This window comes from Sus scrofa, chromosome 13 (assembly GCF_054392235.1).
Source record: "Sus scrofa isolate SSC_HxYL_T2T_F1_AM1 chromosome 13, Sscrofa_HxYL_maternal_Yorkshire_Landrace_v2.0, whole genome shotgun sequence".
Taxonomy (NCBI): domain Eukaryota; kingdom Metazoa; phylum Chordata; class Mammalia; order Artiodactyla; family Suidae; genus Sus; species Sus scrofa.
In genome coordinates this window covers 181,324,438-181,351,061 of record NC_139395.1, presented here as the reverse complement: position 1 = coordinate 181,351,061, position 26,624 = coordinate 181,324,438, and the positions used below count along the sequence as shown (strand labels likewise).

Here is a 26,624-nt window from a genome sequence, read left to right as displayed (position 1 = left end):
TTGAAAATGGCAGTGACTTAACTGTAGAAAAGAATTCTCTCCACTGTGGACTAAGAGTCATCCCTTCTCCAAGTAATCCCAATCCAAAAAAGTTCAATTTCAATACAGTATATTAAAGTGCCATTCTTAAGCCTCACCCTGTCCAGGTGTACCACAAAGGCTGGATCATGTGCAGCTCCCAGTATCTGCCATGACCACAGCCAGAAAGGGAAGAGCCCAGATCCGGTCAGCTAAGGAGACACTGACTGAACAAGTAGTAGCCACCTCCAGAACACAGTCTCCCAGGGATTCCCAACTGTTAAAAGAATTTGTCATATTTGGAGATGGGATTAAGATGGTGGAATAGAGGGACTAGGGCTCAACTTCTCTCATAAAAACAACAAAATTACAATGAAGTGCTGAACAACCTTCAACCAAATGGACTAGAAACCTTCAAAAGGATATCCTGCTCCATAAGACAAAGAAGAGGCCACATCAAGAGGTAGAAGGGGTGATTACGTGATATAAGCAACCCTATACCTCCCAGGTGGGAAGCCCACAAACTGGAAAGTAACTATATCACAGAAGTTCACCTACAGGAGTGAGAGTTCTGAGCCACAAGTCAAATCCCCATTCCTGGGGATCTGGCATTAGGAGAAAGAGTCCCCCAAACATCTGGCATTAAAGGCCAGTGGGGCTTGTGTGCAGGAGCTCCATGGCATTGGGGAAAACAGAGACCCCACTCTTGAAAGGCAAACACAGACTTTCATATGCACTGTCCCGGAACAAAGCAAAGGCAGGCTCCATAGGAATCTGGGTTGGACCTGACTGCAGCTCTTGGAGGATGTCCTGGGAAAACAGGGGGTGACTGTAGTTCATTGTGGGGGAAGGACATTGGAGGCAAAGCTCTTGGGAATGTTCATCACCATATGTTTCTCTGGAGGTGGCCATTTTGGGTAAATCTGGTCCCATCATCAGCAACAACCCCACCTACAGCCACCTCTAATCTCTCCCAGAGACAAAGTCCCACCACAGCAAGCCCCCATACCAAATTCAGTCACAAGGGGGGCAGACACCAGAAGTAAGATAGGCTACAACTCTATTGTTTGCAAAAGGACACCATACCAAAAACCTATAAAAATGAAAATACAGAGAACTATAACTCAGATAAGGGAGAAATAAAAAATCCCAGAAAATCGGCCAAGTGATCTGGAGATTCTCAGAATCCAGAAAAAAAACTTTAGACTGTTGACACTGAAGATGATGCAAGACATTGTAAATAAACTGGATGCAAAGAATGATAATTTATAGGAAAGATCGAGCAAAGAAATACAAGATTGAAAACTTAAGCAAGCAGAGATGCAAAATAAAATAACTGAAATAAAAAATTCATTAGAAGCAACCAACAGCAGAATATAGAAGGAAGAAGAACAAATAAGCGAGGTGGAAGACAGACTAGTGGAAATCACTGATGTGGAACAGAAAAGAGAAAAGATTGAAAAGAAATGAAGAGAGTCTCAGACAACTCTGGGACAGTGTTAAATGCATGAACATCTGTATTATAGGGGTGCCAGAAGAAGAAGCCCTCTTTTTTTCCTCTGGAGAGAGAAAGGGACAGAAAAAATATTCACAGAGATAATAGCTGAAAACTTCCCTAACATGGGAAAGGATCCACTCACTCAAATCCAGAAAGCACAACGAGCACCATATAAAATAACACAAGCAGGAACACCCCAAGACACATATTAATCAAACTGACCAAAATTAAAGACAAAGTGAAAATATGGAAGACAACTAAGGAAAAGAAACATATAACATACAAAGGAACCCTGATAAGGTTATCAGCAGATTTTTCAGCAGAAACTGTGCAGGCCAGAAGGGAGTGGCATGATAGACTTAACCGGATGAAAGGAAAAAACCTCCAACCAAGATTACTTTACCCAGCAAGGCTCTCATTCAGATTTGAAGGAGAAATTAAATGCTTCACAGATAAGCAAAATCTAAGAGAATTCAGCAACATTAAATCAGCCTTACAACAAATACTAAAGGAACTTCTCTAGGCAGAAAAGACTGCAACCAGAAACAAAAACACCACAAATAACAAGGCTCACAGGTAAAGACATATATACAGTAAAGATACAAAATCATCCACGAAAAATTATGCCACCAAAATCAGAAACTGTGAGAAGAGGGCTCAAATGCAGGACACTGGAGATGCACTTGCAATTAAGAGACCAACAATTTAAAACAATCTCAAGTATATACATATACCCTTCTATCAAAACTTCAGAATAACTACAAACCAAAAATCTACAATTGATACACAAATAAGAAAAATCAACTCAAATACAACACTAAGGATAGTCATCAAACCACAAGAGGAAAGAACAATAGAAGAAGGGAAGAAAAAAGAGCAACAAAAACAAATTCAAAACAGTTAATAAAATGGCAATAAGAACATACATACCAATAATTACCTTAAATATTAATGGACTAAAAACCCCAAGCAAAAGACATAGACTGGCTGAATGGATACAAAAACAAGATCCATATACATGCTGTCTTCAAGAGACCCACTTCACTTCTAGGGACACATACAAATTGAAAGTGAGAGGATGGAAGAAAATATTCCATGCAAACGGGAATCAAAAGAAAGCTGGACTAGCAATACTTATATCAGACAAAATAGACCTTAAAATGAAGAAAATTTTAAGAGACAAGGAAGGATACTACATAATGAACAAAGGATCAATCCAAGAAGAAGACATAACAATTTTAAACATCTATGCAACCAACATAGGTTCATCACAATATAGAAGGCAACTGCTAACAACCTTAAAAGGAAAAATCGACAATAACACAATTATAGTGGGGGACTTTAACACCCCACTTACAGCAATGGACAGATCATCCAGACAGAAAATCAGTAAGGAAACACAGGCCCTGAATGAAGCATTAGACTAAATGGACTTAATAGATATTATAGTACATTCCATCCAAAAGAAATAGATTACACATTCTTCTCAAGTGCACATGGAGCATTCTCTTAAGACTGATCACATCCCGGGCTACAAATCAAGCCTTGGTAACTTTAAGAAGATCGAAATCATATCAAGCATCTTTTTCAACTACAACTCTATATGACTGGAAAGTTAAAAAAAAAAAAAAAACTGCAAAAAAAAAACCAAACACATGGAGCCTAAACAACATGCTGCTAAACAACCCATGGATCACTGAAGAAATCAAAGAGAAAATTAAAAAATACATAGAGGCAAATGACAACAAAGATATAACACTCCAAAACCGATAGGATGCAGCAAAAGCCATTTTAGAGGAAAGTTTATAGCAATACAAGCCTACCTCAGGAAACAAGAAAAAGCTCAAATAAACAAGCTAAGTTTACATCTAAAGCAGCTAGAGAGAGAACAGTCAAGACCTAAAGTTAGTGGAAGGAAAGAACTCATAAAGACCAAAGCAGAAATTAATGAAATAAAAACAAAGAAAACCATAGAAAAGATCAATGAAACTAAACGTTGGTTCACTGAAAAGATCAAAAAAAATAGATAAACCATTAGCTAGACTTATCAAGAAAAAAAGAGAGTTCTCGCCGTGGGTCAGTGGTTATTGAATCCGACTAGGAACCATGAGGTTACAGGTTCAATAACTGGCCTTGCTCAGTAGGTTAAGGATCTGGCCTTGCCATGAGCTGTGGTATAGGTTGCAGACACGGCTCAGTCCCACGTTGCCATGTCTCTGGCATAGGCCGGCAGCTACAGCTCCAATTACACCCCTAGCCTGGGCACCTCCATATCCCATGCGTGCAGCCCTAGAAAAGACAAAAAGACAAAAAAATAAAAAAAGAGAGAGAGGACTCAATAAAATTAGAAATGAAAAAGAAGAAGTAACAACAGATATCACAGAAATACAAAGGATCATAAGAGACTACTATATGCAACTATATGCCAATAAAATGGAAATCCTAGGAGAAATGGACAATTTCTTAGAAAAGTACAATCTTACAAGACTAAACCAAGATGAAATAGAAAAGGTGAACAGACTAAAAACAAGTACTGAAATTGAAACTGTGATTTAAAAACTTCCAACAAGCAAAAGTCCAGGACCAGATGGCTTCACAGGTGAATTCTATCAAGTATTTAGAGAAGAGCTAACACCTATCCTTCTGAAACTATTCTGAAAAATTGCAGAGTAAGGAACACTCCCAAACTCATTCTATGAGGCTACCATCACCCAAAACCAGACAAAAATACCACACACACACAAAAAAAGAAAAGTACAGGCCAATTTCACTGATGAATGTATATGCAAAAATCCTCAACAAAATACTAGCAAACCGAATTCAATAACACATTAAAAGGATTGTACACCATGATCAAGTGGAATTTATCCCAGAGATGCAAAGTTTCTTCAATATCCGCAAATCAATCAGTGTGATACACCACATTAACAAACTGAAGAATAAAAACCTCAATAGATACAGAAAAAGTCTTTGACAAAATCCAACACCTATTTCTGAAAAAAAGCCTTCAGAAAGTGGGCATTACCTCAACATAATAAAGGCCATATAGGACAAACCCACAGCTAACATCACAGTCAATGGTGAAAAGCTGAAAGAATTCCCACTGAGATCAGGAACAAGACAAGGATGTCCGCTCTCGCCACTACTCTTCAACATAGTTCTGGAAGTCCTAGCCACAGCAATCAGAGAAGTAAAAGAAAGAAAAGGAATCCAAATTGGAAAGGAAGAAGTAAAATTATCCCTATTTGCAGATGATCTGATACTATACCTAGAGAATCCTGAAGACTCTACCAGAAAACTGTGAGAGCTCATCCACGAATTTGGCAAAGTTGCAGGATACAAAATTAAGACACAGGAATCAATGGCGCTTCTATACACTAACAACAAAAGATCAGAAACAGAATTTAGGGAAGCAATCCCGTTTACCATTGCATCCAAAAGAATCAAATACCTAGGAGTAAACCTACCTAAAGAGACAAAAGACGTGTACTCTGAAAACTACAAGCCACTGATGAAAGAAATCAAAGATGACACAAATACATGGAAAGACCTACCATGCTCATGGATTGGGAAGAGTCAATATTTTCAAAATGACTATACTACCCAAGGCAATCTACAGATTCAATGCAATCCCTATCAAATTACCAAGGACGTTCTCCACAGACGTAGAACAAAATATTTTAAAGTTTCTCTGGAAGCACAAAAGACCAAGACTAGCCAAAGACATCCTGATAAAGAAAAATGGACCTGGAGGCATCAGGCTCCCTGACTTCAGACTATACTACAAAGCTACAGTCATCAAAAGCGTGTGGTACGGGCACAAAAACAGAAATACAGATCAGTGGAACAGGATAGAAAGCCCAGAATTAAACACACGCACCTACAGCCAACTCCTCTATGACAAGGGAGGCAAGAATATACAATGGAGAAAAGACAGCCCCTTCAATAAGTGGTGCTGGGAAAACTGGACAGCCACATGCAAAAGAATGAAATTAGAACACTCCCTAACACCATACACAAAAATAAACTCCAAATGGATTAAAGACCTAGATATAAGACCAGATACTACAAAACTCTTAGAGGAACACATAGGCCAAACACTCTCTGACATAAACGACAGCAACATCTTCTCAGATCCACCTCCTAGAGGAATGACAACAAAAACAAAAATAAACAAATGGGACTTAATCAAACTTAAAAATTTCTGCACAGCAAAGGAAACCTTAAACAACACAAAAAGACAACCCACAGAATGGGAGAAAATCTTTGCAAATGAATCGACTGACAAAAGATTAATCTCCAAAATTTATAAACAATCTCTGCATCTCAATACCAAAAAAACAAACAACCCCATCAAAAAATGGGCAGAAGATCTAAACAGACAGTTCTCCAAAGAAGACATAGAGATGGCCGAGAAACACATGAAAAGATGTTCAACATCACTCATTATTAGAGAAATGCAAATCAAAACCGCTATGAGGTCCCACCTTACATGAGCCAGAATGGCCATCATCAAAAAGTCTACAAACAATAAGTGGTGAAGTGGGTGTGGAGAAAATGTGCCATTCTTGATTATTAAAATAATGGTTCATTTTAAGGAATTTTATAAAAATGCTAGTTTCTAAGCACTCTGATATCAGCTGGTGTATCCTCTTTGCACAAACTAACTGTATATATATGCTAATATTTAAAATTAAATTAACTTTTTTATTTTGTTACTATGTGTATTTCTCTTTTACGTTAAAACATTATTGGCTATCCACCCTTGACCTACAGGGCTACATCACTGTTCACCCAATGACAGTCACTAAAAAAGATAAGAAGTTAAAGACAAAGTAGTTCAAGCAAATAATTGAAAACAACTTCAGTTATGAGAAAATTTCCAGTGTTTTAAGAGAGGTTATTGTTTCTCATGCCATTTACAGTGTGTAGAATATACTTCATGTAATATCTGATGAACTCAAACTCATTTTGGCTTGGTATCACTATTAAAATAATAATAATTTTAAACAAACTGCATCAAGGTGGAAATATTCTTTATGAATTCTGTGAAACATACCATATTCCATAGACCATCATTAATAACTCTGCCTCCAGTTGTGATTTTGGTTGTATGTTCATTCTTAAACTGAATTTCAATCTTTCCATCACGAAGTGCAATCAGGAACCAAGCTGAATGATCAGAAGATTCTGCATACAGGATAACACCTTCTGAATCATATGTCCGGAAATCAAATTCAGCTGAAAATCTAAACAATGGACAAAGAAAGAGCCTTAACAGTGAGAAATATGGAAGACTATATTATCCTTTTTCTCTCGTACTGGCAAACAGCAATATGTTGAAAGAAAACCATTTCTTCCTCTGGAATTCCTAAAAGAAAAGGGTAGGATTAGTCTGTTCATGTATTATCTCTCGCTCCATGCGTATTTAAAATCATTAGGAGTTCCCATCATGGCTTAGTGGAAACAAATATGACTAGCATCCATGAAAGGCACAATTTCAATCCCTGGCCTTGCTCAGTGGGATAAGGATCCAGTGTTGCCATGAGTTATGTAGGTCGCAAATGCGGCTCAGATCTGGTGCTGCTGTGGCTGTGATGTAGGCTGGTGGCTACAGCTCCGAATCGACCCCTAGCCTGGGAACCTCCATATTCCATGGGTGGGGCCCTAAAAAGATAACAGACAAAAATAAAATAAAATAAAATACATAAAATCAAGTTATTATATTTTCTTGGAGTTCTCTTGTGGAGGACAGGGTTAAGGATCTGGCATTGTCATTGTAGCAGCTTGGGTCGCTGCTGTGTGTCAGGTTCAGTCCCTGGTCCAGGAACTTACACATGCTGCAGGTGTGGTGAAAGGAAAAAAAAAAGTTATTATATTTTATTACTTATTCTTGGAGTATTTTTTTTCCCCAATGAACAGATGCTTTGATAATATTTCATCTTTTGGTATTTGTTTTGAAAGCACTCTTTAAAATGCTGGAGTACACATGTGCAAATATCAGACATTTTATCTCTCTCCTGGAGTCTTTTATAAACTATATACTCTGACATTAAAAGGTTTTTTTTTCTGTATCCTTACATGATTAGTAAAAGATGCTACAATTTCATGATTGGTTCATCCATCAAAAAGTATATTTTCCCCATGATTTCATATATGTCAGGAAGGAATTCCTCACAGAAATGTACAAGATAGCATCTAGATGACTGCAACCATAATTAAGCCTTCATGTGTGGTAAGGAAGGTAAAGTCAAAAACTTGAATGTATCTGTTAGCTTAATTTCAATAGCAGAAGGAGAGCCTAAAAGATACAGCCATGTGTTTGGGGCTATCTGAACTCTGGTAATGTCCATTGCTATTCAGACTCTGCACATATATGTAGCTACCACAGAGGAGGGAAAAAATCTTAAGGATGTTGGACTACAGAAGAATATATATCAATTCAGTGCCCTTAGGATACAATGAGAATCATCATTAACGTTTCCAAGGGACAAGCAAAACAAAATAGTTGAAAAGAGATAAACAGGGAAGAGGAAAAATAGTTGTATTACTATTAGTCATCTCAGTTAAGTTAAAATAAAGGTAATTTAAGTTAAAAAAAATCAAAACTTCAGATAATTACAAAATACAGAAAGAAAGAATCCCACACTTTCTTATTCTGCATATGACAGTAATCGTAATAGAGGCACCATTAGCAATGGGGCACAGATCTACCTCAAATGGAACAAAGAAAAAGTGACAGTATAAACTTTTGTCTTTAGAATTCCAGGAAGCAATTATAGAGAGGGAAATGTGGAGTACGGTATGTTGGGTAGATAACAATATACTATCAATTTACTGAACTCAGATTATGTTAAAAAGAACCATTTTGCTTGGAGTTGGGACTTCTATTCCCTTTCATAATCATCACATTTTGCTGATGTGAAGCCATTATTATCTTGCCAAAACGTGAATCTGTGTATGCTCAGGGTCTTCCAGAAGTTGATCCTATTATGGAGATAATTTCCTTCCCCTTGCAAAATCACACTAAACCAGTAATTCTTCTCATATTTTCAGTCTGGAATACATCAACATACTGATACATTACACTGGGGAACAATTCATTCTTTTTCAGAGGTATTGCAGAGTGAAAAAAAGGGAATTTGTTAACTTTGGGGTAGGGTAAGTATTTGATCATGGGAAACAGAGCTAAAGGACTCTGCAAAAAGGAAAAAAAAAACAAGCTTTAGTTGTTCTTTGTGTTTGTTACACAAGTGGCAGCTTATAAAAATTCATCAAGTGTACATGTAAAATATGTCACTTCTGTATATATACGTGTGAATGTATGTATGATACTTCAATAAAAAGCTTAACTAAATAATAAATAAATAAATACTGAAAGAAATAATTATTTGGCCGATTTGATCCAATGTTAGAGCCCAAGCTTTTGTAAACTATCAGTGAGAAATGAATACCTCAGAAAGTACCTGAGGTAGGTAATAATCAACTCTTCTCTCTCATTCTTATTAATTTCATAGTAAGGAAAGGTTGTCTCCAATCTATATCACTAGAAGATATTATTTGCTCTGATATGTTAAAGGGGAAAACCACAATTGGGGGGAAAAGGAAGTGTTGAAAGAGCACAATTATATCAGTGAATAAATTTCAATGTTCCTTAAAGATAAAATTTCTATTAATTGAGTTGAATTATTTAATGAGTAATCATTCCTATATCTAACAAATTAAATTCTAAATATGCATACTTATCTAATTAAAACATTTTAAAATTTAGATTCTGTAATCAGTCTCAAATTTGTTTCCTTTCCATTATTCTAACAAAATTCTATTTTTTTTTCCCAGTTCCAACAATGTATGGCTCTGAGAAAATTTGATAATTAGAGTCATGACTCAAAAACAGAAACTACTCCCTCCGTAAAGTTAACCTAACTACAGGAATAACAAAGTAATCAGATAGTTAACTAGAATCATGTAATGCATTTCTTTAAAATACAACTTAAGCAATCTTATATAGTTTCCTTAATAATTATGAATACAGCTATATTCTAAAAGCAATATTTTGAATATCTCTCATTACTTAGCTTTTACAATGTATATAAGGAAGAATGTAAATTTCACAAATATATTAAATCTACTTTCCCAAATTCTTAATAACTATGTATTTACTGGAAAAGGCAGAACTATGGAGGTAAAATGATCTTTGGAGAAGATCAGCCTAGGATGACCCACAATGATTCAAGCATGAAAATTATGTGTGAAGAAAAAAAAATGACCACTGAGGTACCTCAAATCATCTGACTGATAATACACCCAAGTTATCTGATTCTTAATAAAATTTCATACATTTCAAACCTTTTCAGTCACCTCCTTTTTTCTGTCCTGACCTGCTTACCTCTAGAAATTATCATTGACATTGGTACCTCACCTGGTGATTTCTGGCAAACGAAATTTTAAATACAAAACAACCCCTACAAACTGCTCTGCCAAGTAAAGCAATTCATAATTTTTGTCAAGGTTCAAAGGAAGGCACACTGGAACAGCCTGGAGAAAAGAACACAAAACAAACCAAAAGTATAGGTTACTACTTGGTGTTTACCTGAGATACTTAGATATCAACATTTCTCTGGTTACTAGAGTTCCTTTCAAACGTATCCTCTGTGTTACACTCAAATAGACTAAGACCACTTATGGTACTAATAAAGTAATACCTTTACTTCCTTGTACAGTCCGTCACTAAAACCTCCAAGAATACATATATTTTAATGTTTTATTAAGCCAAAATTTTTTGAGCAAAAATGTGCTACCTAGATAGTAAAGGGAATGCTGGAAAACCTGAATGGGATAAATATAAATTAAGATATCATCTTAATCTCCAAGGAATTCACCAAAAAAAGTGATTTAGAGTCATTTAATCTGATATCAAGTTTTGTTTTGTTTTTCCTAAAATGGAAAGCTCTTTAAGAGATAAGTTCTTGGGCATACACATAGTGATATTTTAAGGGAATTGTGTAAATAGGTTGAGAAATTCAGGTCCAAAAAATAACAACTTATTTCCTCTTAGAATTTCAATAAATCTATTCTGGTGATGTGTAACTACAACAAATACTAAAATAATAGGAAACCAAATTACAAAACAGACATTCACACAATATGTTTCAATTAACTACTTACCAAAGTTACTACATGTGCCAACGACCTTCCCGTCCCATCTTTTACCAAGTAGGTGATATAATATAAAATGTAACATTTTGGGCACAGGTACAGCTTTTTCTTGGTAGCAGATATAAAAGTATATATGTAAATCTGTGATTAAATCATTACTTAGTTTAGGGGTTTTTAAAACTGCCTCGAAGCATATAAAATTTCACTTTCACTTTTAAATATTAAGAGATTAAAAAATTGGACCAAAGATCCTTATTTGAGGGGGGAAGAGAGAGAGCTTCATATGTTGCCCTACTTTTTTCAATAGAAGAAAAACTACAACCTACTCCCAACATTCAATTTCTGGGTCAATTATGAATAAAGCCTGAGTAACTAAAAGCAAGTTTGAGAGACATAGATTAACAAAATTGCCCTCTCTGAATTCTGATATACTTAAACCCCAAATAAATCCTACTCTGACAAAGTTGTTCCACCAGAGATTTTATGAGTATGCTTGGAAGTACTAACATGCTTAAGGCGTGATCAAACTTGTCAGAGTGGGATGAAAAGGAGACACAAGAAAATGCTTTCACTAAAGTTTCTACGAAAGATTTTTTTTCTCACAAAGAGGAGTATAAACCTCAGCTTTTCTCATGTTCTTAAGTAAATATACACTTTACATTTTATAAATGTACAGGCTATACAGATGAGCATTTTTTTAAAATTCAGTCAGTCATTATCCACAGTATTAACCACTTACATGACCAAAATTAGTAAAGAGACTGTGACTCACAGCCTGCTTAGAACTATAGCAATTATAATAGAATATCTACATGTTCCTGATTTACCTCAGCTATGTGGTAATAAAGTACTTGGATCTCTCAGTTTAAAAAAGAGATGGGCAGGTTAGCCTTGCAAAATGTTACCTCACAACTCTTCTGATCTTGGGCAAGTTTGAATCCTCTCTTCCCATCACAGTAACAAGAGTAACCTCCAGGGTAATTTACACAAAGTTGAGCACACATGTTCTCAGAGCATTCATCCACATCTAGGGTAAAAGAAAACATAAATTTTAATCTCCTAAAATGTTCGATCCAACAGAAGAAGAAAAAGAATATTCTGATACTTTTGACATCAAATCACAGTTATGTACTGGCCATGGAAATTTAAGTGAGTCACAGTAAAATGTCTATTTATTTATATACCTGAATCAACACTTAGTTAAATGAGTAACTTTCAGTAATTACTAATTAGTAAAATATAAAAATTATATTAATTTTTTGGTTTTGAAGAAAAAAGACTGAGAGTCTCAAGGTAACTGTCACCTCTGATCATATGAATTCCATTGGCACTACCTCTTAATCCTTTGCTTTGAAGAAAAGGAAGGGAAGGGGAGAGGAGAGGAGGAGGAGTGAGGGCAGGGAAGGACTGAAAGATACGGAAGGGAAGAGAAGAAAAGATCCTTTTTAATTGAAGGTTAATGTAACTGGGGATTACTATATGTAACTATATGCCAATAAAATGGAAAGCCTAGAAGAAATGAAAAAATTCTTAGAAAAGTACAATCTTCCAAGACTAAACCAAGATGAAATAGAAAAGATGAATGGACCCATCACAACAACTGAAATTGAAACTGTGATTAAAAAACTTCCAATAAAAAAAAGTCCAGGACCAGATGGCTTCACAGGAGAACTCTATCAAACATTTAGAGAAGACCTAACACCTCTCCTTCTGAAACTATTTCAAAAAATTGCAGAAGAAGGGATACTCCTAAACTCATTCTATGAGGCCACCATCACCCAAAACCAGACAAAAACTCCACAAAAAAAGAAAACTACAGGCCAATATCACTGATGAACATCGATGCAAAAATCCTCAACAAAACACTAGCAAACGGCATCCAACAATACATTAAAAGGATTGTACATCATGATCAAGTGGGATTTATCCCAGGGATGCAAGGGTTCTTCAATATCCGCAAATCAATCAGTGTGATACACCACATTAACAAACTGAAGAATAAAAACCATATGATCCTCTCAATAGACGCGGAAAAAGCCTTTGACAAAATCCAACACCCATTTCTGATAAAAACCCTTCAGAAAGTGGGCATAACGGGAACCTACCTCAACATGATAAAGGCCATATAGGACAAACCCACAGCTAACATCACAGTCAATGGTGAAAAGCTGAAAGAATTCCCACTGAGATCAGGAACAAGACAAGGATGTCTGCTCTCGCCACTACTCTTCAACATAGTTCTGGAAGTCCTAGCCACAGCAATCAGAGAAGTAAAAGAAAGAAAAGGAATCCAAATTGGAAAGGAAGAAGTAAAATTATCCCTATTTGCAGATGATCTGATACTATACCTAGAGAATCCTGAAGACTCTACCAGAAAACTGTGAGAGCTCATCCATGAATTTGGCAAAGTTGCAGGATACAAAATTAAGACACAGGAATCAATGGCGCTTCTATACACTAACAACAAAAGATCAGAAACAGAATTTAGGGAAGCAATCCCGTTTACCATTGCATCCAAAAGAATCAAATACCTAGGAGTAAACCTACCTAAAGAGACAAAAGACGTGTACTCTGAAAACTACAAGCCACTGATGAAAGAAATCAAAGATGACACAAATACATGGAAAGACCTACCATGCTCATGGATTGGGAAGAGTCAATATTTTCAAAATGACTATACTACCCAAGGCAATCTACAGATTCAATGCAATCCCTATCAAATTACCAAGGACGTTTTCCACAGACGTAGAACAAAATATTTTAAAGTTTCTCTGGAAGCACAAAAGACCAAGAATAGCCAAAGACATCCTGAAAAAGAAAAATGGACCTGGAGGCATCAGGCTCCCTGACTTCAGACTATACTACAAAGCTACAGTCATCAAAAGCGTGTGGTATGGGCACAAAAACAGAAATACAGATCAGTGGAACAGGATAGAAAGCCCAGAATTAAACACACGCACCTACAGCCAACTCCTCTATGACAAGGGAGGCAAGAATATACAATGGAGAAAAGACAGCCCCTTCAATAAGTGGTGCTGGGAAAACTGGACAGCCACATGCAAAAGAATGAAATTAGAACACTCCCTAACACCATACACAAAAATAAACTCCAAATGGATTAAAGACCTAGATATAAGACCAGATACTACAAAACTCTTAGAGGAACACATAGGCCAAACACTCTCTGACATAAACGACAGCAACATCTTCTCAGATCCACCTCCTAGAGGAATGACAACAAAAACAAAAATAAACAAATGGGACTTAATCAAACTTAAAAATTTCTGCACAGCAAAGGAAACCTTAAACCACACAAAAAGACAACCCACAGAATGGGAGAAAATCTTTGCAAATGAATCGACTGACAAAAGATTAATCTCCAAAATTTATAAACAATCTCTGCATCTCAATACCAAAAAAACAAACAACCCCATCAAAAAATGGGCAGAAGATCTAAACAGACAGTTCTCCAAAAGAGACATAGAGATGGCCGAGAAACACATGAAAAGATGTTCAGCGTCACTCATTATTAGAGAAATGCAAATCAAAACCACTCTGAGGTACCACCTTACACCAGCCAGAATGGCCATCATCAAAAAGTCTACAAACAATAAGTGCTGGAGAGGGTGTGGAGCAAAAGGAACTCTAGTACACTGTTGGTGGGATTGTAAATTGGTGCAACCACTGTGGAAAGCAGTATGGAGATTCCTCAGAAAACTAAACATAGAATTAACATTTGATCCAGCAATCCCACTCCTGGGCATCTATCCAGAGAAAACCACGACTCGCAAAGACACATGTACTCCAATGTTCATTGCAGCACTATTTACAATAGCCAAGACATGGAAACAACCTAAATGTCCATCGACAGAGGAGTGGATTCAGAAGATGTGGTACATATACACAATGGAATATTACTCAGCCATCAAAAAGAACGAAATACCAGCATTTTTAGCAACATGGATGGACCTAGAAACTATCATGCTAAGTGAAGTCAGCCATACAATGAGACACCAACATCAAATGCTTTCACTGACATGTGGAATCTGAAAAAAGGACAGATGGAACTTCTTTGCAGAACAGATGCTGACTCACAGACATTGAAAAACTTATGGTCTCCGGAGGAGACAGTTTGGGGGGTGGGGGGATGTGCTTGGGCTGTGGGATGGAAATCTTGTGAAATCAGATTGTTATGATCATTATACAACTACAGATGTGATAAATTCATTTGAGTAAAAAAAAAATAAATAAATAAAAATTAAAAAAATATTTAACTGGGGATTAAATGACCACATCAAAAATATATCACTTTCCAAAGGCAATGATTAATGGTAGCAATAAATTTAAGGACATATTTATATTTCTTAACTTAAAAAAAAAATTTACTGTGCTATTTCCTCCCACATTGTGAAATCTATATGGTCTCTGTCCCCACTGCATATTTTAAGTCATTCTTGAAAAGCTGTAATAAGATGCTCTAGTACATTTCAGAGCTACATAAGATCCTTGATTAGGGAGTTTCCGTCATGGCTCAGCAGTAACAAACCTGACTAGGATCCGTGAAGACACAGGACTGATCCCTGGCCTTGCTCAGTGGGTTAAGGATCCAGTGTTGCCCTGAGCTGTGGTTTAGGTTGCAAACGTGACTCAGATCCCATGTTGCTGTAGCTGTGGCCTGCACCTACATCTCTGATTTGAACCCTATCCTGGGAACTTCCATATGCCACAGGTGCGCCCCTAAACAAAGCCAAAAAAAAGGTCCTTGATGAATACACCTTGTGATCTTTGAAAATTCCTAAACTCATACATACTATAATAGCATATGCTACCCCACAAAATTCCTTGAAATAGAACCCCAAATTAATGAGCTCTTAATAACATTAAAATTAAATAAAGTAACAAAATATTATATATATGTTACAGTTTAAATCTTCTAAAAAAATTGGTCATTAATTGAATATAACTGCAATACTATGGTGAAGTTGGTTAATAATAAATCTGCTTATTCTTGGGGTTTATTTCAATAATGTCCATCTGAAGTGATGGGAGACTAGAAATGGTGTGGAGGAGTGTGTGTATATATATATATATATATATATATTTTTTTTTTTTTTTGGTCTTTTTGCTATTTCTTGGACCGCTCCTGCGGCATATGGAGATTCCCAGGCTAGAGGTCGAATTAGAGCTGTAGCTGCCAGCCTACACCAGAGCCACAGCAACGTGGGATCCGGGATCCACATCTGCAAACTACACCACAGCTCACAGCAATGCCGGATCCTTAACCCACTGAGCAAGGCCAGGGATCGAACCCTCAACCTCATGGTTCCTAGTCGGATTCATTAACCACTGAGCCACAAAGGGAACTCCGGGGAGTATATTTTTCAGTGAGTGCATGAGGAAATAAAACATCAAAAATCTCAAATGGAGTATAAATAGTTAAAAAAACTATTTTAAGATTATTATTGATTTAGGCAAATTCACAGATACAGAAGTAGGGTTGGAGGGTATCAGGGGTTGGGAAAGGGAGGAGGGGGAATTTATTATTATTTAATGTTTACAGAGTTCTTTTGGGAAACACTTTGGAACAGAATGGCAATAGTTGCATCACTGTATGAATGTAATGAATGCCACTGAACTGTACACTTAAAAGTAGTTAAAGTAGTGTATATTTTGTCACAATAGAAAAATTAGGAGTTCCCATTGTGGCGCAGTGGTTAACGAATCCGACTAGGAACCATGAGGTTGCGGGTTCGGTCCCTGCCCTTGCTCAGTGGGTTAACAACGATCCGGTGTTGCCCTGAGCTGTGGTGTAGGTTGCAGACGCGGCTCGGATCCCGCGTTGCTGTGGCTCTGGCGTAGGCCGGTGGCTATGGCTCCTATTCAACCCCTAGCCTGGGAACCTCCATATGCCGCGGGAGCGGCCCAAGAAATAGCAACAACAACAACAACAAAAAAAAAAGACAAAAAAAAAAAAAAAAAAAGAAAAATTACTATTGACTTGATTGGTTTTAGTCACGGTATTAAATTCAATTTGAAATGTAAAAAAATTTGAAGGCGGATATGAGATCATTTGTTTATATCTATGATTTTTTTAAAAAAATCCCTCTAATAGGTCTAAGCTGCCCGAGGCACACATGGCAGCGTGCTGGAGCCAGAAGGATGATGTAATCACGAGCTGCAAGGGGCTCCCCCAAATCCACAGGCGTTGACATTACTAATCAGCACTTCTCAAGGCTTTAGAGCTTATTACTTGGTTATAATGATATTTTCTTTTACATGTATTTTATTATAACAGAACTAGACCATTTTCTATTTCACAATAAAGGATACTCTGATATAGACACAGAAAATCATTGAAAAGCTTCATATAAAACTGAAAGTTTCTAACAATCCTTGCTTTAACATCTGTGTGGTTTTTTTTTTTTTTGTTTTTTTTTTTTTTGTCTTTTTAGGGCCACACCCGCAGCACATGGAGGTTCCCAAGCTAGGGGTAGAATCCAAGCTGTAGCCACTGGCTTATACCACAGCCACAACAACATGGGATCTGAGCTGCATCTGCAACCTACACCACAGCTCAGGGCAATGCTGGATCCTTAACTCACTGAGGGAGGCGAGGAATCAAACCTGTGTCCTCATGGATATGTCAGATTCACTTCCACTGAGCCATGACGTGAACTCCACCCAAGTGATTTTTAAATCTTGTCTTTCTTTGTGTATATTTTTCTTTCCCACTTAAAGTTCTCTGTATCTTTGAATTTTAATGATGTGAAAATGTATTTATTTTGTTTTTATCACAAATGGGAGGTCTCCAATTCATATACAGTTTAGAGGGCCAAACACTTTGCATAACACAGTAAACTAAAGACCATGTGTCAAATACTTTTAATCTGGAAGGAAGACAACCATCACCCAATGATCAAACTATATCATGGATTTTACCATCTTAGAAAATCTGATTGTTGAGGTCAAGCAGAATCAATGCTTCTCAAATCAAAACAGGGTGCAAACTCCCCTTCTCCACCACCAATGATACCACCAGAACTCTACCTTCACAATACTTTAATGTGGGATTGTATCTGTAGCCTTCAGGGCATTCACATTCAAAGTCTCCTGGGATGTTCTTGCACACAGCTGTGCCACAAATGCTTGGTTTCACAGAGCATTCATCCACATCTATAAATGAAACCAGTATATTAAAAAATATTTTTCCCATTCCAGAAGATACAAGCAAAGAACCCCTGACTTCTGTTTTCTGGATCTAGTTTTGTATATCTAATGAGGCAATAGAGTGGCCTGGGAATAATATTTAGTATTTTAAATACGGTTTTTTTATACAAACGCATAGGGAATCTGGTGTTTGCCATTTCCTTTGTAGTCACATATAAGAAAAAAAAGGACTTTAGTTGTTGTTCTTATCTACTAAGTTACATATGAAAATAAATGGAAAAAGAGACTCATCATATTCTTAATATGTATCCCTAAACACGTTTCTGAAATATGGCCTTAAAGGCGTATATACTCTGTTTTATCACAAATATTAAAAAATAAATATGAGATGGTTCATCAGTCAGGCTTTACTTTGGGAATGGATAATAACTAAATCTGCATACTATTATTATGGCTTCAAGTATCCAAGAGTGGTTCAAATTTTTTTGTCTTTTTTTAGGGCTGCACCCACACCATATGGAAGTTCCCAGGCCAGGGGTCAAATTAGAGCTATAGCTGCCAACCTACACCACAGCTCACAGCAACACCAGATCCTTAACCCACTGAGCAAGGCCAGGGATTGAATCTGCGTCCTCATGGATACTAGTCAGGTTCATTACCATTAAGCCATGATAGGAACTCCAAGTGATTCAAATTTAAAATGGGATTGGGCAGGGAACTATATCTGCATCTTATAATACCTATAATGGAAGAAAATGTAAAAAAAGAATATATGTATTCTCTTACATGTATATAAATGAGTCACTTTACTGTACACCCAAAACTTACACAACATTGTAAATCAACCATATTTCAATAAAAAAAAATTTTTTTAATGGGATTGGGTAAGGTCTCAAAGTATTAATGTATTATGTTCATTATGCAGCTAATACAACATAAATTTTAGTGCTAAATTAACATTCCAGAAATTTCAGATGTATTTATTATATTACATAGTAGAATAGGAGATAAAGTATTGGTTGCAACTAGTTACTAAATAAGAACCTGTGAGAAAAACAAAACAAGTGACAGAAACAGTTCAATGGAGATATTATTAGTGAACTCTTCTCATCTGTACTCTCTGAGGAAAGACAAACTCAGAATGAAAAATGGATTTTCTGCTCTAAAAAGCTGAGAGTTTAATTTTTCCACAGACTAATAGGCAAATTTTCAGACATTTCTCTATTTAAAATAACATGCACAAAAATAAATGAATCAATCTCCTGTGGTAAGTGAACTTCTCTATATCTTAACTGTATCAATGTCAATATCCTGGGTGTGATAATGTACTATGGTTTTACAAGATGTTACAATTGGGAAAAACTGGGTAAAGGGTACATAGGATCTTTTATTACTTCTCCCAATTGCAAGTGAATTTACAATTTTATTTACTGCAAAATAAAATACTTGATTTTTTAAAAGAGCTAAAAATCCATATTTTTAACAGAAAGTAAAAATATGACAAAATTTATTTGGTTTGAGGCATATTACAAACCAAAGGAATCATTTAAATCATTGGTATAGGTTATAGCACATACATTTTATGACTCTACACTGACATCTAATGTCTGATGAAAAGTTTTATTCTTTCATTTTTAGACATTTACTGTCACACATAATTCCAAGCATATCTACATTTTAGCAAAGGCCCTATTGTAATAGTTCTACATTTTATTATTTAGGTATCATGGATAAAAGACTATGTAAATGAAGCACAAGAGAACTTATTTTCTGATCATCAGAGACACTCTTATAAGAGAACTTCTTGTTAATGTATATTAATGGATATGGATTAAATACCTTTAAATTAAAAAAATAAATTACAAATTCTTAGAAGTACAGACTATTCAAGTATTTAAGTGTAGAAGTATGAATCGATATTATTTATTTATGGAATGCATATGGTATCCAGCATTATGATGGTTTTAAGAGGAGGAGAAAGAGGAAGGTGAAGAGGAAGAGAGAAAGAAAAAGACATAGGAGGAGAGGAATGTGTGGAGGAAGGGTGAGAGGAAGGATGGGAGTGAGGGAGACAGGGACGAAGGAAAGAAAGAAGGGAGGGAGGGAAAGAGGAAAGGAAAGAAGAAAGAAAAATTTCTTAGTTTCTAAATGCAAAATTTAACTCTAGGCTGGAAAATTTCATTTTTAATCATCCACATACCTAGCACTTATAATCGAAGATATAAAAATGACCATTAAAGTAGTCTAATGGAAAAGACATTAGGCAGAGAGAACAAACTTATAATTGGGAGGAAGAGAAGCATAATAAGAAACAAAAGAAATAGACTAGTAAAATGACCTGTGAAAAGCTAAACTAACTGACAGAAGTTATTTAAATCTGAAGTTTTAAAAAAGAGTTATGGAGTTCCCGTCCTGGCGCAGTGGTTAACGAATCCGACTAGGAACCATGAGGTTGCGGGTTCAATCCCTGCCCTTGCTCAGTGGGTTGAGGATCTGGCGTTGCCGTGAGCTGTGGTGTAGGTTGCAGACGTGGCTCGGATCCCGCATTGCTGTGGCTGTGGTGCAGGCCAGTGGCTACAGCTCCGATTAGACCCCTAGCCTGGGAACCTCCATATGCTGCGGGAGCGGCCTAAGAAATAGCAAAAAGACAAAAAAAAAAAAAAAAAAGAGTTATGATCAGTGATGTAATCTTAAATGTATAAAGAGAAAGAAAACCAGGAGTTCCCGTCGTGGCGCAGTGGTTAACAAATCCGACTAGGAACCATGAGGTTGCGGGTTCGGTCCCTGCCCTTGCTCAGTGGGTTAACGATCCGGCGTTGCCATGAGCTGTGGTGTAGGTTGCAGACGCGGCTCGGATCCCGCGTTGCTGTGGCTCTGGCGTAGGCTGGTGGCTACAGCTCCGATTCAACCCCTAGCCTGGGAACCTCCATATGCCGCGGGAGCGGCCCAAGAAATAGCAACAACAACAACAAAAAAGACAAAAAGACAAAAAAAAAAAAAAGAAAACCAGAACTTCTTTTTCAAAATCACAACAGGAAAAGGTGAAAGATGAAGGATTTATACTGGAAATTAGAGAGGTATTTCTGACAAGAAAATATAAAATACAATGAAATAAGTTATTAAGGATTGTGGTAATTTATTTGTAAGCTGTTTATCTTACTGGCAGTAAAGGAAATAATATTATAGTGTCTGAAAGAAAAAGGATAAACACTGATTTTTGCAAAGACTGTAGCAGGCAAGGATGGGTATTGAAACTTTACTGTATCACCATGCAAGGAAATTCTTCATTAAAATGCATACACGTGCATGTACATACATACACACACAATAAGAAACCAACAAAACACTCTACAAACAATAAAATACAATAAGAAAACAAGAAAATACTCTATAAATAACAAAAATCCCCTATAAATAATAAACTAAAAGGCAGCTCCTTAGTATCACAAGTTTTCAAGGTGGATAATAATGTATATTTATTATAAGCACTTATAGCCCAAGAGTTTTCCATGAATTTTCCAGGGAACTCCTATAACTTAATTTTGCTCTCACACAGTAAATACTATTTTATTCTACCTTCTTACTCTTACCTTTGCAGTCCTTTTTATTTGAAAGCATAATAAAACCACTTTTACAGGAACAGTGGTAACTTCCAGGTGTATTATCACAAATCTGGCTGCAACCTCCATTTATATTTGCAGGATCTTTGCATTCATTTATATCTAAAAAGGGGGAAATTTTATTTTTAAAAAAATAAAGCCTTCAAAGAAATTTTCAGGAGGTCAGTCCAGATGAACTAGCTGGATTTGTTATACCTACCCAATTCACACTTCTCTCCTTCCCAACCTGATTTACAAATGCAAGTGAACATAGCTTGGCCATCTTTGCAGGTCAAATATCCATCTTCATTGCATGGCAGAGGATTACACTGGTCTGGAATGGCTGCAGGAAATATACATCTGTTTAATTTTATCACTTACCACAGTAAAATAGAATTATATATCCTTTAATAGAAATCCTGTGCACAAAGCCTATGATCAATGGAAAAAAAGTACAATTCCTTCCTTTAAATAATACTTCATTTAGAAAGCAATGAATCCATTAGACAAATCTTTATTTTGCAAAAGGGAACTACTTTTATATTTGTTAATATATACTGTACTTTTTTATAACTCATTTGATATTCTTTTATATATATTATCTTATTTGATCCTAAAACAATTCCATGAGGTAGACAGAATGATAAAATTACTCAGTATCAATAGAAAAACAGGAGACTTCCAATTTGGACTAAAAGTAACAGGAACCAGATTTACCCTCCTGTTTTAAATAGAATTCTGCAAGTCCATGATTTTCTTTTCTGTGGAAAGGTTCATTAAAAAAGAATGTATGTGTAACTGGGTCATCATGCTGTGCAGTAGAAAATTGACAGAACACTGTAAACCAGCTATAATGGAAAAAAATAAAAATCATTATATGAAAAAATATTTTAAATAATAAAAGGAGTTCCCATCGTGGCACAGCGGAAATTAATCCAACTAGGAACCTTGAGGTTGCAGGTTTGATCCCTGGCCTCGCTCAGTGGGCTAAGGATCCAGCATTGCTGCGAGCTGTGGTGTAGGTCACAGACGTTTTATCTGGCATTGCTGTGGCTGTGGCACAGGCAGGCAGCTGTAGCTCTGATTTGACCCCTAGTCTGAGAACCTCCATATGCCACAGGTGTGGCCCTGAAAAGAAAAAAAGAGAAAAAATAATAATAACAAAATAAACTCTCAACAAAAAATAAATAAAATAAATTTAAAAAATTTTAAAAATAAATAAATAAATAGAAATCTGGTCAAATGGTTTTCAGACACTGGGCAACAGGTAGCAGAATATTGTGATTCCTAAGGAAAGGACATAGTCTTCATAAAATGTCACAGCTCTTTGTCACTATCTCAAATGATATGCTCACTTGCTTCTCGATTTGTTTGTGGTGTCTCTTCCCTCACCAGACACTGTAGTGTTCCCTGGCTCCTGCATATTTCCACATTTGTTTCTTTAGCCTTCCTAGTTGACTCTGCAAGTTCCTTCCATTCTTCCATTACATTCGTTCTCCTCTTAGCCAGAGGGATTTGTATTGCTTGCAGAGAAAAAAATTTTTAAACCTAACTAAAACCTAATTAAAAAACTTTTCAAAAAATGTCCTCATAAAGTCACATCTTTTGAAAAGTAGGAGTTCTCATCATGGCTCAGCGGAAACAAATCTGATTAGGAACCATGAGGTTGTGGGTTCAATCCCTGGCCTCACTCAGTGGGTTAAGGATCCGGTGTTGCTGTGAGCTGTGGTGTGGGTCACAAAGGTGTCTAGGATCTGGCATTGCTGTGGCTCTGGCGTAGGCCGGCAGCTGTATCTCAGATTCGACCCCTAGCCTTGGAAATTCTATATGCCATAAGTGCAGCCATAAAAAGCAAAAAAAAAAAAAAAAAAAAAAAAAAAAAGTAGTAATACATTAGGTGGTCATTAAAATGGCAGCACACAGGCTAATTAGAAAATCATCAAATTATTTTTCTGTCCTTTAAAATTAAATTTAAAAAAATATAGCACCAATTAAATATACACATTCTGGCAAACTGTTTTACAGCCAACTTTAACCTACGTATAGAAAATGCAGATACATGAGAATCTTCACAATGCCAATGCTGCGTGGTAAATAGTCACTGGACAAACATCACAATTTCCATGTTGCGATTTCACCTTTTTCCTCTCTGACTTTCAGTGGGGAAACTGATAAACTAGAGACAAATCATCTACCAGAATTATCACCAGGCCTATGTGAACTTCAGAGGGAAAAATGTAATTTGATATCACCACATTCATGTTGTTGATGCCAAAAGCTTGAAGAATAAAACATGACTCTTCTTTGATCTATTAATCAACTGTAACAGCTGGTCACAACTACATGATTATGCACAACAACCTAAGTAAAGCTGTTGGGAATAAAATCCTGAGGTCAATGACCAAAAGCTTAGCAAACAAGGAACGCTGTCCAATTTAGACATTAGGGGGGAATTTTACTTTATGTAAAACAATATTTACAACTGAAAAACATTTCTCCAAAGGCATTTTAAGAATGCCTCCTTGATGGGTCTATAGTCCTTCAAAGTGCTCATTTGTTGATTTTAAAACATTAGTTATATGTCTATGGGTTTGCCTTACTTGTAGGTTTTTGTTTTGTTTTGTTTTATAAATCGATAGTAGAGGTGTTTACCATTGACACAGCTCCTTAGGTCAGGGTAAGCATTAGTTGACAGCCGGGCAGCAGTAAATAATCCAGCACGGAAAGAGCCAAGACAAGCTGTAAATACAAACAATGCAACCTTCTTAGAGAGTAGAGACACTTTCTTGATCTGAAATCATGGCAGAAATCATTCAAAGAGGTAGAATATTTATGCTTCTGTGGACTTACAAGATTGAGCATTCAAAATGATAATGCTAAATGTTTCCATCCACCTTTTAGAAAAATTAAAAATCTACAAGCAAGACTGCAATAAATACAGAATCAAGAAAAATAGATTTCTAGAAGTTTCTCTTTGGAGAAGAACCTTAAAGACAGAGGTGAATAATATCTTGGATTAGCAGGAAAATTTACTGTCACATAAATCTTGTTCTTAAGTCTGTGGCAGAGACTTAAAGTTAACCTAAAATCTGTAAACCAGAGCCTGATTTATAAATTGTCTATAATTAAGTCAACAGAATGAGTTAGTGTTTCTGGTTGCTGTAGGCAACTTCCAAGTCTTCCAAAGTTGCATAAATACTAACTTAATAATATTTATATATTGCCTCAATATTACAAAGCAGGTTTACTTTATTTATTTTATTTCTCACTACAACTCTGTGAAATTAGATATAGTTCTAATTTATTTCTGGCAGAAACAACAGCTGGAATAATAGAAATAAAATATGTACAGACATTTGGAGTTTCCGTAGTGGCTCAGCAGTTAACGAACCCGACTAATATCCACAAGGATGAGGGTTTGATTCCTGGCCTTGCTCAGTGGGTTAAGGATCGGGAATTGCTGTGAGTTGTGTAGGTTGGAGATGCTCGGATCCCGCATTGCTGTGGCTGTGGCATAGGCCAGTAGCTACAGTTCCAATTAGATCCCTCCCTGGAAACTTTCACGTGCTGCAGGTGCGGCCCTAAAACGACAGAAAAAAAAAAAAAGACAAAAATATGTACAGACTTTAAATTCCCCAGGGGTCATTTAGTGCTAAGAATATAAAATTTCTTAATAGACACTGAAGACAACATTATATGTATCAGTTCATTGTATAGATATTCACCGACGTACTAAAAAGGTGGTGTTTTGGTTATCTTTTGCTGAGTAACAAACAAACTCCCAAATTAGTGATTTAAAATAATCATTCTGTTTTGCTTATGATCTGGGAATCCAATATTTAGAAAGGGTTTGGTTAAGCTGTTGTCCCTGTTGCTCATAGAATCAGCCAGGATGCCTGGGACTGGAAGATCACCTCCTGGATGGTTTTTCACTCACATGTTTGACAGCACAAGGTTCCTGGCATCTCTCTCTTCATATGGCATGTCATGCTTCAGCGCTTCTCCATGTGGTTGAGTTTCCCTGAGGATGCAGTGATAAAGTGGCACTACTTTCATGGTACCTAGCTTCCAAGAGGAAGAAGGCAGAAGGTGCCAGGCCAATAAAGAGGCACTGTATCACTTCCACCATAGCTAATGATCAAAGCTGTCCCAGGGTCCACCCAGATTTGGGGGTCACGGAGGATAGGAAGGATAGATTCCATATAGTAATGGGGAAGAAAGACTTCAAGGGAGAATATATTTCCTTGCCCTTTTCAGCTTCTAGAGGCCACCTGCATTTCTTGGCTCATGGACCCATTCTCATATCACTCCCAGCTCTTGTTTTACTGTCATATATCCTACTACCAACTCTAATCTCCTGTATCTCTTATAGAAAGACATTTTTGATTAGTTTGGGCCCAGATAATCCCAAGATAATATCCCCATCACAAGATTTTTAACTTAATCAAAAATAACATATAAGTTGACATTCAGAGGTTCTGAGGATAGGAGGGGGTCATTATTTAGCCTACCACTAATATTTGCACATAAAAACACTTTACATCATGGTGATCTTTCTGGAGGCCCAGTGGGATCTAAAGCAGTCTTAGGTCTTAAGTATTCTTTCTCTGAATTGATTTGCAGTATCATCTTTACCAAATATTAGGTTGCCATATATACATGGGTCCTGAATCACCCACTTCCAGAGTTCTACTAGGAATGTTTCATCAGGATCTTTGTAAGAAATCCTCATTTTGCTCTTCTGAACAAATCTGACAATGAATAACAACCAAAATTTGAAAATCCTTAAGCTGGAAGTCCAGGTGAAATGTTTCATATGGCAATTAGGACCCCAAGCCAGACTACAAAATAGGTTTAACCCATAAAAAGTCCCTTATATATGGATCTATTCTAATATATGTGACTATGGTGTTTTTTTTGGAAACCAGTGTTTAGAATTACAATGTGGAGAACCAGCTGCATGGCTGCTCCAAAGCACTGCAATTCAGATCCCTCACATTCCCCCTTCTCTTTCTTGCTGCACAACAGGAATGGATTCAATCAGGGAGAGTGAATAAGAAGGTGAGATTTGGAGAGAGACTGTCCCAGCTTTTGTAGTCTGAAGCAGAAGCTCTCCTACGAAATGGAAATTAGGGCCATCAGTGAGAAAAGCCTAAGAAAAAGGCACTTTCAAAAGAAGTTCC

General features: G+C 36.5%; 1 protein-coding gene across 1 annotated transcript in view; it reads right to left on the bottom strand.

The window, feature by feature from the left end:
- Positions 1-26,624, bottom strand: part of PROS1 (protein S) — an 80,672-nt gene that overhangs the window by 18,684 nt on the left and 35,364 nt on the right. The window contains exons 4-10 of the mRNA XM_021070736.2: positions 24,094-24,180; positions 21,662-21,784; positions 21,433-21,564; positions 17,723-17,848; positions 11,581-11,702; positions 9,939-10,054; positions 6,576-6,765 (exon numbers count right to left, since the gene is read on the bottom strand). Coding sequence (XP_020926395.1) covers positions 6,576-6,765; positions 9,939-10,054; positions 11,581-11,702; positions 17,723-17,848; positions 21,433-21,564; positions 21,662-21,784; positions 24,094-24,180 — 896 coding nt within the window. The remainder of the gene's footprint in view (positions 1-6,575; positions 6,766-9,938; positions 10,055-11,580; positions 11,703-17,722; positions 17,849-21,432; positions 21,565-21,661; positions 21,785-24,093; positions 24,181-26,624) is intronic.